General features: G+C 42.2%; 1 protein-coding gene across 1 annotated transcript; it reads right to left on the bottom strand.

Annotated features, from left to right (window-relative positions):
• Positions 1-7064: 7064 nt before the first annotated feature.
• Positions 7065-10884, bottom strand: LOC132468273 (uncharacterized). Its single transcript, XM_060065999.1, has 4 exons — positions 10046-10884; positions 9288-9443; positions 8828-8923; positions 7065-8456 (listed from the first exon to the last, which is right to left on the bottom strand). Exons 1-4 carry the CDS (start codon positions 10838-10840, stop codon positions 8148-8150), a joined length of 1356 nt encoding a protein of 451 aa, XP_059921982.1. The 5' UTR covers positions 10841-10884; the 3' UTR covers positions 7065-8147.
• Positions 10885-14530: the final 3646 nt, after the last annotated feature.

Below are 14530 nucleotides of genomic sequence, written 5' to 3'. Positions count from 1 at the left end.
CTGAACTTTGTCTCTGTCAGTGATCAGAAATATACAGAACTACAAGTACGCACAAAAGAAGAGCTCAGCTGTCTCCAACAGATTATTCAGTGTGGCTGGCCAGAGCACAGGCGTGAGGTGCCTGTTCAGATTCAGCCATATTGGGACTCGAGAAGCCAGCTCGCGTTGTCCGATGGACTCATCTTCAAGGGACTCCGAATAGTAGTACCCCCCACCATGCGTGAGCACATGCTGAGGCTCATACATCAATCACACCTGGGAATAGTGAAAAGCAAACAGTGAGCTTGTGAAGCCCTCTACTGGCCAGGTATGAGTGCACAAATTGAAGAAGTAGTAAGAAACTGCAGTTTGTGTGCAGATTTTCAAAATAAACTGCCCAGACAACCGCTCAAACCAACGGAAACACCCCACCTTCCCTTTGAGAAGGTAGCATCAGACCTTTTCGAATTTGAAGGGAAACAGTACATACTGCTTGTGGACTACTACTCAAAGTTCATTGAAGTGGACGGATTGAGAGACGCGCGCAGTCGCACTGTCATAGACACACTTAAGGCGCAGTTTGGAAGACACGGCATCCCTGCAACGATGAGGACCGACAATGGCCCACAGTACTCCTCAGAGGAGTTTAAAGACTTTTGCAAGAGTTACAGCATCCTACACGTCACGTCTTCCCCACACACGCCACACTCAAACGGTGAAGCGGAGCGTGCCGTGCAAACTCTGAAGAGGCTGTGGAACAAGGCACCAGACAAACATCTTGCACTACTGGATTACAGGACTACTCCCCTCGAGTCGGTAGGCCTTTCACCAGCTCAACTGCTCATGGGAAGGAGGCCACGCAACAAGCTGCCTATGGCACGTGAGCTCCTTGCACCAACGGCCTATGACCCACTGAAAGTCAAGCGTCTGCTAGATCAGACTAAGTACAATCAAAAGTACTATTATGACCGCAAGAGAGCAGGCAAACCTCGTGTCGCTCTCAAGCCTGGAGATGAGGTCAGAATGCAGCCTTATCCTGGTAGCCGCACATGGTCCCCAGCGGTTGTAGTCAGACAGCACAGTGCTCCGCGATCCTATATCGTGGACAGTGGAAACAAGGAGTACCGCCGCAACAGCCAACATCTTCGCACAAGCACTCCAGCCGCCAACCGTCCACGCCACTGGATACGTAATGAGTTATGGACTGAGCCGCCAGAGCAGACAGCTGAAAAGGAACTGACAGCTGAAAAGGAACATCTGTCTCCTACCCCATCTGAACAGCCTCGCTCGCCTCCCAGAGAACCCTTGAGCCATGCTCAGGCCCGGGCAGGTGAACTGTACATCACCAGGCGAGGCAGAGCGGTCAAGCCGCCCGACAGACTGACTTTATGAGTTGTGTGCATGAAGTTAGTTAGGGACAAGGTGTGGTAAAGACACCTATGGAAGTGAAGTGCTGGTAACCTCTCCTTCCCAGTTAGCCTGATCAAAAGTTCAAAGTATTAACTTCCAAGTTACTGTGATCAGATTTAAAGAGTTACTTTGTTTACTTAAGTCAAATGGATGTCAAGGTTAATTTGACATGAAGTCACGACATTTAAGCTGCTAACATGTTTCTGAGTTGTTCCTAGATTGTATGCCTTTTCTTTGATAAGAAGGGAGATGTAATGTATTGTTTGATTTACTCGACTACGGTCTGTCCCGCCTGGGTACGCGTAGTGCCGTTGGTACGCATGCGCAGTTCAATAAACCTACTGTCAACTCCAAGACTAAAGCGTATCTGTTGACCAGAGTATCTTACATTATCTATGCGGGTTATGTTTATGTTTGTTGGAGTGCAGTCAAATCGCATTCATTATGCTATTTTTTTATGTTATTATATATTGTGAGAATGCCGTTGGCTATCTGAGTGGAGGCGGGAATGTGGTCCTGGCTATGACGGTTTACATGACGGTTTACATGCGATGACATGATTTTCTTTGGCTCGTCCAGGTACCAATAAATGAGAAGCCCTCCATTGTTGTCCAGCCGTCCTTCCACCCTTCCAACGCATAGACCAGAACACAACGCAGATAGACACCCGTTACATGTACACCCCTACTGTCCACAAGCACCCCCCCCCCCCTCCCCATATGGATTTGGAGAATTGTTGCCACGTCCCAGTTGTGGAGGTATCATATATATGAAAGAGGGCATTCAATTATACTACAATAATCAATTAGGAGGCCGAAGCCCTAAAGGAAGTGATACAATAGGTGACTGAGTCGAAAACCTTTAAGTAAGCTGTACCTTGGGGTCTCTTATATATCAAAGGGGGTCTCAAAGGATGCATACGCTTCAACCTGTGGCTCCAGCCCAACAGGAAATGACTCAGCAAGTGCTCCATCTCGTTGCACCTCACCCAGCTTGCAAGATTTTGGCCTGAAGTTCTTCCCAGACCTACACCCTAGCCATCCAACATGCATATCTGAGAATTAGGCCTCTCTTTAATAATGTCAAAAATGAGAGAGATGAGAGAAATACACATGAACTTCTTGTTATCTCATAAGCGGCGTGGTGCCGGCTCCTCTTGACCTTTTGACCCCAGACTTCAAAAAATGTACACCTCCATCCCACAAAAAATGGGGGCAAGAAATTAACCTCTGTCTTATGTACATTTACTGTACAGTTGGAGGTCACGCCCCTTTTCCAGCCATTTCGATAGCTAGGGATGCTAAAATGTTTTCACACATTTCCCGGGGCCCCGAGAACGACATATGCGAGATTTGGAGTTCTAGCACTTAGAGGAAAAAAGTTTTCCCAAATGGACTGTCATTTGGACAAAGCCCCTCAGAAGTGTTGCCTGCAAGACCTAATGGTTCAGAATGTGGTGGAAAAACAGTTTTTGAGATAGGAAGGTCCTACCACCTTGAAATTTGAATACCTTATTCTAGGGCTTAACTGGGACCCCTGCACCGAAACTTGGCCCGGTCGGACCCCGAGGGCCGGAAGGGGGGGCCTGCGCTCGGGGTCTGACCGGGCTAAGTTTCGGGCAAGAAGGGCCCCCCCTTCCTCCCCTCGGGGTCCGACCGGGCCAAGTTTCGGTGCGGGGGCCACAGTTATGCCGCGTTTCCACTGCAGGGTCGGTTCGCAAAGGTGCGGTACGGGTTGCGTTTCCGCCGCCAAAAGTGGGCGTGACCCGGACTTAGCTGTACCCGTTTTGGCCTTGTTTTCAGTACTCCTCCGTTGGGGTACTGAAAACGAGTGAAAGGGTCCCGGGAAATTCTAGCTACACACCCCCTCCGTTGATTGGTCGACAGAATCATCTCTTCCGGGCGACGTGGGGATAAAAACAAACAAACAGTAGCCTCGAGGTGTTATTCTTTACAATTAACATGTCGCGTAAAACGCTTGCTTGGGCGAACAAGGAGGTGGAGACGTTCCTCTGCATTCTTGGGGAGGAAGTCGTTGTTTACGATGTTTACGTAGCTGCCGCGGCTATCGACATCCGGCCTATCGGCGGTGGAAACGCGACCTCGGAACTGAGCTGGGCTATACCGCCCCGACCCTACCGCACCTTTGCAAACCGAACCGTTCCGCACCCTGCAGTGGAAATGCGGCATTAGGCCCTAGAATAAGGTATTCAAATTTCAGGGCGATAGGACCTTCCTTTCTCAAAAACTGTTTTTACACCACATTCTGAACCATTAGGTCTTGCAGGCAACACTTGTCCAATGGGGCTTTGTCCAAATGACAGTCCATTTGGGAAAACTTTTTTTCTCTAAGGGCTAGAACTCCAAATATGGCGTATGTCGTTCTCGGGGCCCCGGGAAATGTGTGTAAACATTTTAGCATCCCTAGCTATCTCGAAAAGGCCGGAAAAGGGGCGTGACCTCCAACTGTACAGTAAATGTACATAAGACAGAGGTTCGTTTCTTGTCCCCATTTTTTGTGGGATGGAGGTGTACATTTGTGGCTTAAGGTGTGTAGACACAGCTGGCCTGTGGCCACGTTTTTTAAGTCTGGGGTCAAAAGGAGCCGGCACCACGCCGGTTATGAGATAACAAAAAGTTCATGTGTATTTCTCTCGTAACTTTTTGTCATTATTAAAGAGAGGCCTAATTCTCAAATATGCATGTTGGATGGCTAGGGTGTAGGTCTGGGAAGAACTTCAGGCCAAAATCTTTCAAGCGAGCCGCTGGGTGAGGTGCAACGAGATGGAGCACTTGTTGAGTCATTTCCTGTAGGGCTGGAGCCACAGGTTGAAGCATATGCATCCTTTGAAACCCCCTTTGATATATAAGAGACCCCAAGGTACAGCTTACTTAAAGGTTCTCGACTCAGTCACCTATTGCATCACTTCCTTTAGGGCTTCGGCCTCCTAATTGATCATTGTAGTATAATTGAATGCCCTCTTTCATATATATGATACCTCCACCACTGGGACGTGGCAACAATTCTCCAAATCCATATGGGGGGGGGGGGGGGGGGGGGGGGTGCTTGTGGACAGTAGGGGTGTACACTAGACATAAATAGGAAGCAAACTCAGGAGAAGGAATGACCTTTCACAAATATTTATTGAATAAATTGTTTCAAATAACCCTGCCTCGTTAAATCAATGAGCTTGGTGTTTTGCTTTCAAAAATAGGTTATAGAAGAAGTCTAAACTGCAGAAAATAAAAACATCCAAGCTGCCTTTTAAGGATACCTTGGAATATCTGTCTATTTTTTAACCATCGGACCCTAGTTTACGATAAAAACAAGACAATTGACGGCAGCTCCTTTGCCGCGTGGTTTTTAGAGCCACGTAAGGATCAAGCCCCCAGGAACACTGCATACTTCCGCAATCCACCAGTGTTCAGCGGCCATGCCTGGTATTGCAGCTGTTTAAGCGGGCTGTGGACGGATCCCTCAAATCATGGGACCCAGAAGTTGATATCTCCGTTCACTCAAATACAAGTGGGGTACAGGAATGTGTCTCCGCAAAAAATGTCTGGATATCAATCAAAGGCTCATAATTACCTTCATTCCATGTCCTAAAAACATGTACGTTTTTTCTTTTCAAAACGCCACCTCAAGCGTTTTATTAGCCGTTATCTCTAATTATCTTTTGCTGGAGAAGAGGGGTGTGCAGCTGAAAGGAGTAGTAGTGAAGCAAATGGCATCCGAGAGGGCCTAGTTCAGTGCTCCGTTAACGTGTCCGATTTTTAGACTGGTTCAGCTGCTGCTCAATAACTCTCACGGTCCTCTGCTTGCGATCATGTCATGGTCTGTCGGCTTCCTTGCCTTGTTTTGGTGTGTTACCTGTTTTACTTTGGTATCGGTCTTGTTTCTCCACATGTCAGGTTTCCCTCCTGTGTGATTACTGCTCCCTCCCCTAATGTGTTTCAGCTGTTACTCGTTGCGTGCCCTGTGTGTGTTTTGTATTTAAGCCCTTGTCTTTCCTTTGTTCCTTGTCGGATCATTTTAGTTTGTGGTGAGTTGTGTCCTGTGTGTTCCCGGTGTTCCCTGTGTTCCCCGCGTAACCCGCGTCCCCCGTGTTCCTTGCCTTTTGAGTTAATACATTTTTACCCGAACTGTCCTACCTGCCTGCCTGCCACCCGCTAACCGTGACAGATCATTGTGATTCACCATATATTGATCCATTTATTCAAAAGATCCAAAGACAAAGAACGGCTGCATTACGGTATCATTTTATATTATTGTTAATAGTCTAACATTTCAGCGTTGGTATTTAATTTTTCATTGGCTTGTGTAGCTACCTATGTATGACAGTTAACAATGTTGGTGTATTACAATTATTTATGTGTGTAGGCCACTCCAACTTTGTTGCTGGTTGAAATGTAACCATTTATTTGTACATAAGTTATTGATTGCATTTTTCGTAAATAGTTAGTTGGAAGGAATCTGTTTCTTAAGCAGTGTGACACTTGGAGCTTGCATGACGGAGCACAAGTTGGCACAAAGCACTCAAAACTGCAAAAACACATTGTTCAATTGTAGACTTGGAGCTTGCATAACGGAGCACAAGGCATAGTTTAATAGTGCATTTCTTTTTGAACAGCACATCCGATCCATGACCTCTGTAATTTTTGTACATTTAAATGTATGCCCATCACTAACTGAGTTTAGCTTTATCTATTATTACTTTTATTTTCTTCCCTTTTCTTAATGTTATGTGTATTTCGTTTTTAAGATAAAACAAGAGAAACCCAAACATATCTTATGTTCTCGTATTTATGTAAATGTTTCATGTATTTATATGTTTTTACATGTTGTGACTGTCTTTGGTTGATGTGGGGTCTATGGTCTCGTAGTTATGTACATGTTTCATGTATTTATGTGTTTTGTTCATGTTGTGACTGAGTTTGATGTGAGTCTTTGTTCTATGTTCCCACTCTTGGCCTGCACCTTGATGTGGTGAGTGGGCTTTAAACTAAGACTTATTGCAGAGTTCTTCAAGGAAAGTGGTCAAATCCGGGATAGTTTTTAACAGTTACTTTATTTGTTAAAGTATTTCGGTATGGTAACTATGGAGCAAAAGGAGGTGGAAGCGTGTTGAGCACGTGCTGATTAAAAACATTAACCCTACACTCTAAAAAATGTAACTATGCTCTACTCAATTTAATCTGTGTAACATTTTTACACTTAAAATATTGAGTAAATTTGAAATCTGTGAAATCATTTAGATTTACCTTATGGATTAAGTAAATGTACTTATAAAATATTAGCAGATCTGAACAACTACATTGAGTACCATGAAATAAAAAAATTGAGTTGATATAATAAAAATTTTAAGTCTATGAAATAGTAACCCTAAGTTCAAACCACTCAAAACAATGAGTAGATATAATTAAAATGTTAGGTAGATGCAACTGAAAATTTGATTATTATTTAACAAAAAAAATCTGATACATTTACTTAATTTTTTTAACATAATGTAATTCATACTGGACTATCAAATATCAGAATAAATATGTTACATTAACTTATTTTTTAAGTATTTACTCTTTAATCTATGAGTACTTCAAGTCAATATATGAAACAAAATAATAAACAAAGCAATTCTACACACATCAACATTTTTAAGTAAACATTTATTTGTCTGTTTTGACAATTATAAATCATCAAGTTTAAATCCAAACTCAATTAGCTGAATGCAATTATAGTTATTGTATAACATGGTAGACATTTATTAATTCTTGGTTCATTCAGCGTGATGCTCACATGGACACTGTCACATGCTCACTGGCGAGAATAAACCATGTTAAAAGAAACTAGATAATATACCATGAGTTGTAATGCCAGTTGAGATTTCCAGGTTGAGACCCCCTCAATTGAATCTAATCTAATCTAATCTAATCAAGTTTAAATCCAACAGTTTATCTTTGCAAATTACATGTTAAAATGTCCATGAAGTTTAAATCCAACAGTTTATCTTTGCAAATGACATGTTAAAATGTCCATGCTATAAAAACAGTTGAACTCTTAATAAGGGGTCTCAACCAGGAAATCTCAACTGGCATTACAACTCATGGTATATTATCTATTTTATTTTAACATGGTTTAATCTCGCCAGTGAGCATGTGACAGTGTCCATGTGAGCATCAGGCTGAATGCACCAAGAATGAATAAATGTCTACCATGTTATACAATAACTATAATTACATTCAGCTAATTGAGTTGCAAGTTCCAACAGTCAAAGTGCATTGCCAAACCAATCAAAACTCTTTTAAAGCATCTTTACATGAATATACTTATACTAGTCTTTCTTGTCTTTATGTTTCACTTCCTGGGTCTGAGTAAAGACAAATAGCTACATCCTCCATATGTATCTGTTTTCTTTTTGTTGCTTTAACTGAACTCTCTACCAGGCGGTGACCAGGAGCCATAATGAGTCCCTCAGGGGGTGTGACTGGTCTGGTTGGTCTGAACAGAAGAATGACATTTAGCATGTCTAAAATGCACCAAGGACAACATTTTGCATCCTCCAGAAATGCACCAAAAACAGTGATATTTCACATTAAAGTTCCACATCAGAAAACAAGAACAGTCCAACATGCAATTTCACTATGAATGGAAACCTTAAGTCTTATGTAAACATTAAGACAACAGTACATCAGCTAAACTTCAGACTTGCCAATGAAAAAATCCCTCACTAAGAGAGCATCTTGCTGAACAGTAGCCAGTCGCTACATACAGAGGTAATTCTTTAGTCTCTGAACCTTGTTGGAAAGGTTTCCAGAATCCAGCTCCAGCAGTACTTTCTGGAATACCTCAAAACTATGTTTGAGGTTCTTGGGGTATTGCAGATCTAACACGTACATCAGTCCCAAGAGATAGCAGCAGGCCCTGCTAACATCTCCAAGACTGCTGAGGACAGTGTTGCCCTCAATGACAATCCCAACATCCAATGACCCATCTTGTTTCCGCAGCAGGTAAATCTTCATGACCTCTTCTGCCAACTCCTCTTGAACACTGGCAGATCCATCAGCAGCATCCTGCAGACATTGTAAAGATAACTTGAGTTTAGAACTCACTCTCAACCTGCATGTCGCAAGACAAATACCACCTACCAACATAAGAGCATAGCAGGACATAAAGTGGACAAACTAAACAATACTACTGTGGTGGTCCCAAATTTGATTTTGATCTCACAGACAAAATAACTAATTAATGCTTCCATATAATTAATTTCTCTCTCCAAACAAAATTGACTCGTACAGTATCTGATGTCCACAGCTGGTTTACACTATGAAAGCTGCTTCTTCTTTGTGTGCGGTAAGGAAAAAACAAACGTACTGCAGGAACTCTATGGTCACCCATGATTACGTTGTTAAAAATCATGAAAACTATTAAGTATTATACTAACCTCAAAGTCCTTGAACAAGGCACTGGCATCTTCTCCCAAATGATTGATGAGACATCGGATGACAACCTCACGGGTCTGTTGAATGGGGATTCCACTCTGCAGAACAGAAAGCCTCAAAATGTTAATACAATGCAAAACTACACATTCAAGCAGAGGCAAACTTGACTTGAGTCAAAGCTTTCAATAGAATTTACGTTAGAAAAATTTAACTGGAGTTGGAGTGTGGTGATGTAAGAATAAACCAAAACATGTAAAATGGTGTGCAGAGGATGTGAGAGATTGAGGGACAGAAAACTAAGGAAGAAAAAGCAAGAACTGTTAAGGAAGGCTTGAGGATAGGAGAAGGCATAAGAGAGAGTCGGTGGGGATAAAGATAAGTTATCTGATTAGGATATGAATATGTAATTATTGATGGTAATTAGCTTAAAGGAGAGAAACGTGAATGAGACAGGTTTAATACCTTAAGTAGAACACTCATTTGTGCCCGATGTCTCTCTCCTGCAGCACCTTTCTTCGTTTGAAACAAGGACAGCAGTTTAGGTGTATAGAAGTCCAACATTGCCATGAATTTTGGCTCAAGATTCAGTGTGGTGATCCTCTGAAACTCTGCGCTAACCTGAAAGAGAGAGATGAGAAAAGAAAAAAAAGAACTGGTGACTCATCTGTTGTCATTCAGCAAACACGTAAGTCCATACTGAGATGAATAGGATGCAAGACTGTTCCATTATCATTTTTAATAGGATGTACAGTCACCAACCACTTGATTAGGTACACCTGTGCAATCTAATGCAATCAAATACAACAGCTCTGCCACACATACATTTTCAGTTTTTGTTGAGATTGTCAAAAAGGTGGTTATTATACTTTGTTTATCATTGAGGACATTGTGGATAATGTTTATTGGAGTGCATTATATTGAGCGGTGTCCTTATACTTTTGTCCATCCATTAACATACGTTGAGGGGGACAAAATATTAGGAACACTTTTCAATGTATTGCACTCCAGCACCACCCACTACAACCTCAATAATAAACAAAGTATAATAATCACTTTTCTGACAATGTCAACAAAAACTGAAAATGTATATGTGGCAGAGCTGTTGTATTTGAATGCATTAGATGACACAGGTCTAACTAATGAGTGTGTAACTGTGAAACATGCAGGTTCAGTCCACAATATGTGTTGACCACTCTGTAACAACAATTCCAATTACTCACTTGCGAGACATCAAACAAGGCGGGCCATCTGTCCTTGATGTCACTGATGCTCATCTGTAGGGTGACAACCTCATGTCTCCTATGTGCAAAAGTTCTGCACATCAAGTCCTTGACGACTGTGCTCTCTCTCTTCTTTGATTCAGTGATTAGTTGGTTTCGGTCCAGCTCTTGTTGTTCCTTACTGTCTCCCGCAGGATAGTGTGGGAGAAACACCACTTCTCCTTTCCGTGCTTTCTTTATATTCTTTGCAGCAGACCTGTCATCCGGGTGCTTGTTCTTAAGTGAGTTGCAGACAACCTCAGGAAATCCAAGGCTTCGGAGCTTCGACCTGTAATTTCCCATCTTGTATTTAAGACTGTACATCCATCCAAGCCAGCCATTACGACTGCCTAGCTCTGTCAGGCATGGATGCTTTCTGACTAAAGCCTCTGCCACCTCACCTATCTGAAGGCCTGTGGGGTAGGGTGTGTAGCTGTACATGTAGTCAGCTAATTTTGACATGATTTCAGATCGGATCCGAGAATTGTTCAGCACAGTACGATCTTTGACAAACTCTTCATTGGCATTCATCAGTACTGTCTCTGTTGCCACAGAGAAAAGTGGAATGATGATTTGATTTGGCCATGTTGTCGTCTGAGGGCTTCTACGTGGGGATAGGATGTCTTGTGAAGACACTGATGAGGCATCTGTCTGGGAATCTGGCGTTGCATCAGTAGCAGAGCTTAAACTGTCATTCATTATATCTGTCTGGTTTTCAGTCAAAGCAGTCAATGTAAGAACTACCGATGGAATCATCACCACTTTGATTGTCCCCTTGTGTTTAATCTGGTTGGTAGAATGCAGAGTGAAGTTATCACCAAAGTCCTCATCCAGGTAATGCAGGGTAAAATCCTCAATGAGTCCAAATGTCTCTTTTACTGTCTCATGTAGCTGTTCTACAGTGCTGTGTATTTACTGAGGACAGTGTAAGCTTCTCACTCCGTTGTTCTATAATAACCTTCAATGCAACGAACTCCATCTTGACAGAAAGAGAAAGAAATTACTCTGAAGGAAGGAAGCAAGGTGTTAGACATTAAAGAGTCAAACTCATCACCTAACACTGGCAAATAATGTGACGTTTCAATGTCACCATGAGTTTTCCTTCCACAAAATATGCTGTCAAGGGATATGTGTCCCCAAGTTCACTCTGCTGTACCAGGGTCATTTTCCCAGAGTGGTCTAACATAAATGCCCTAAAATGTTCATCATACCAGCTGTTAAGCATTTTCACAATGAAACTGACACTGCCATCGACAATAACAATCTGTGAAATCATAACAAAATCAGATATACCACCAGTTGACCCATAAGGCAAAACCATCCCAGCAGCATATTTAGTTCCATGGAGTATGGCCACATTGGTCAAATTCACAGAGGTTTGTGTTGGATAAACTGCCTTGAAAGACTGCTGTATTCCTGTATCAAGTATGTCTAATGGAAGAGATGATATTTTTGTGACTTGTGTTTTCTACTTCTGTGTGTTGCATAAGTCCCATATATGTTTGTCTTGAAATCACATCCGTTAAAAGCACATTCTATGGTTTCATGTCTTTTCAAGTGGGAATTAATATGCTGAAAATAGTCTTTTGTACTAGGATAAAATGAGTTGCAAATTTGACATCTGAAAGATTGCACACCTTCACACTCTTCAGTTTCCTGTGAATTGTGGGATCTAGACAAGTGTGTACGCAGGCCACCCCAAGTCTTGAAGGAGCAAGGACAGCTTAAATGAAGACAGGGTACAGAATAGCCACGACCAAAAGTACCGTGCTTGACGCGATAATGCTTGAGAAGCTCCCCTCTTGAAGAATCCTCAAATGTGCAGAGTTTGCATTGCCATCTCATGAGGCACACCTTAAAAAGGATGATACAAAAACAGTGTTACAATACGGAGCAAAAAGACTGATTTAATACCATTTCCATTCATGTACATTAAATGTTTTATAAGACAGATCTATCAAAATGATGCATTAATTAATGGCAGAAACCTCCCGACAGAGAAAGTAGATTTACGGCCAAACCTAGGCCTGCAGCGGATTCGAATTGTATCCGAATCCGTTCGGTTCGTTTACCACAGTTCGGAGCATTCTGGAGATCCGCGGATTTCGGTTTCATGAAGGCATTGCCTTATGTAGCGGATTTTGCCTACTGTAGCCTACGTCCGATACAAAAGGGTGTTTAGGACCCAGCGGAATGCATTCTCTCCAGTGCTGCCCGAGCCAATGAGACTTTTCCCGCCCCTCCCTTCAGCCCAACGGTAGCTGTAATAGGTTGTTTTCTGAAGTTCAAGCGCACGATTCCTAAATTTAAAGAAAGTAATTGATACAATTATATTCTAAATATACGGGAGATAAATACAAACGGGTGATAAGCGGGATAACGGCCTTCGAGGTCGACCGGTTCGATGGAAATAATGGACAGGTAGAGGCAACTCTGGCTTCATGCTGCGCTCGTCGCCAGAGTTCTAAGCCTCGTCGGCCGTTATCCCTTACATGTTACACTCAGTGCACCATGTTTTCAAATGCATTTAGGGAACATTTATTGCACAAAAAAGCCTTGCAAGTTGTCTGATTGCAGTCAATTAACACATTGCAAATAGCCTGTGGGTCTCATTCATTTTTGTGTTTCTCCCCCAAACCCTCCGTCAAAAAAAAGTCTGCCTTTTTACTATCACGGACATGATCCTAATCCGAACCGTATCCGAAACCGAGGCCCAAAACGGTTATCTGAACCGAACCGTGGACACACTGATCCGTTTCACCACCACCAGTAGCACGAGGCTTCCCTGATCGTGTAGGGGGCCGTGCACACTGAAGGCAAAAGCGTCGCTAGCAAAATCATTGTTTTCCTATGGTACGGCGCGCCTTTCACTCGCGCCTTTTCAGCCGTTGCAGGCGCAATACACACCAATGTTAAACGCAGATTTGGAGTAAAAACCTGCTCAACTTTAAGCTGTGATAGTTTAAAAACGGTAAAAGAATTTTACAAGTCGAATGCTCTCAGGCATCCACACTAATGACGCCAGCGTGTGGGAGCAGAGAACAAATCTAAACAATAAAAACATAAAAGTCTCCCATGACCACAAATTTCGTGCTACAGACTTAGCTCCAAAGCCCCATTAACAGCAACGTTAAACAGGAGGAACATTTCTGCAGGGAAGCAGACAAACCAGTTTCCCTCGCGAGTGGGAGAGAAGTCACATAAATGATAGACCTACACGTTCAGGAAAGCCTCGGCCTACTGTTAATGCTAAAATACGAATAAATTAGTCATTTTACACCCATTTTGGTGACGTTAGCTGTATAAACTGTATGTTAGCTGAGCAGTTTGGTGGCTAGGAATCTGTTAACGAAGTTAGCATATGTACAACAGCATGGTGCTGACATTATATAGAAAAACAAACAATAAAGTTTATGTGCGGGAAGACAGGGTCGCAATTTAATTACAATTTGCTAGTGCTCTACTTACCGGCGTATGGAGTCCTCCAAGTGATTTTCACCGGGCGTCTCAGAGTGTTCTGTTGCTAGCTTCATGCAAAAAGCAGGGTAGAATAGATATCCCATGATTCCACAGTTTTTGCGCGCAAATTGTGGCATGACGTTCTGCTTAAAAAACTACTAAATTTCTTAAGTTGTTGTTAGAGATGAAGACTATTGAATTAGAGTGAGTAATAATTAAAGTTCTTGAAACCGATTGGTATGAGTGCTCCATACTCAAATATTCTGACTGGTATTTACTTAAAATATTATGGATATCTTAAAATTATAATTTGTTTGTCAAATACCAATTTCTTTTCTTAAATAAACTTAAATAATAGATGCAAATATGATTCAAAATTAACTGTTGGATTTTTAAGCATTTATTTTGATATGTCCAACTCAAATAATCAGTTTTGTGATTTTCAGAGATTTTATTAAGATAATATACTTTTTTATTATTGTGATATATACTGAGGCCCTGAATGACTTTTTAGAGTGTATGTCTACTAGCAGCGAGAAGATTCTAGCTTGTTTACTGGTGGCGTTGTCTGTTTTGTTTCAAATCCACGCGGCCCACAGCAGTGGGCGGAGCCGGCGTGACGTATTAGCCTCGGCTTCCTCACTTGTCTGAGGTGCTGCCTTCTGTGGATGGAGCAGCTATTGCAGCCTTCAGTAAGGTCCTGCTCCCCTTGTGGCTATGTATAGTATTTACGTCTTATATGTTTGGTCCTGCGTCCTAGTGGTTCTGTGAGGGTAATACAGCTTGTGTGTTTGAATCTGCTTCCTAGAGGCTATGTGGAGGCATCTTATGTTCTTAAAATACGTAACAGACTTAGTTTTATTTTTTTGTTTGTTGATTGTCACAGTCTAGCTTATTAATGATACAAGGCCTTAACTAAACCCCTTCTCTTCTGTTTGCAGAAACTGGAAACTTCAGAGTATATTTTATCTTAAGTTAGAAAATCTT

This window comes from Gadus macrocephalus, chromosome 11 (assembly GCF_031168955.1).
Source record: "Gadus macrocephalus chromosome 11, ASM3116895v1".
NCBI classification, from domain to species: domain Eukaryota; kingdom Metazoa; phylum Chordata; class Actinopteri; order Gadiformes; family Gadidae; genus Gadus; species Gadus macrocephalus.
This window is presented reverse-complemented; position numbering and strand designations above follow the sequence as displayed.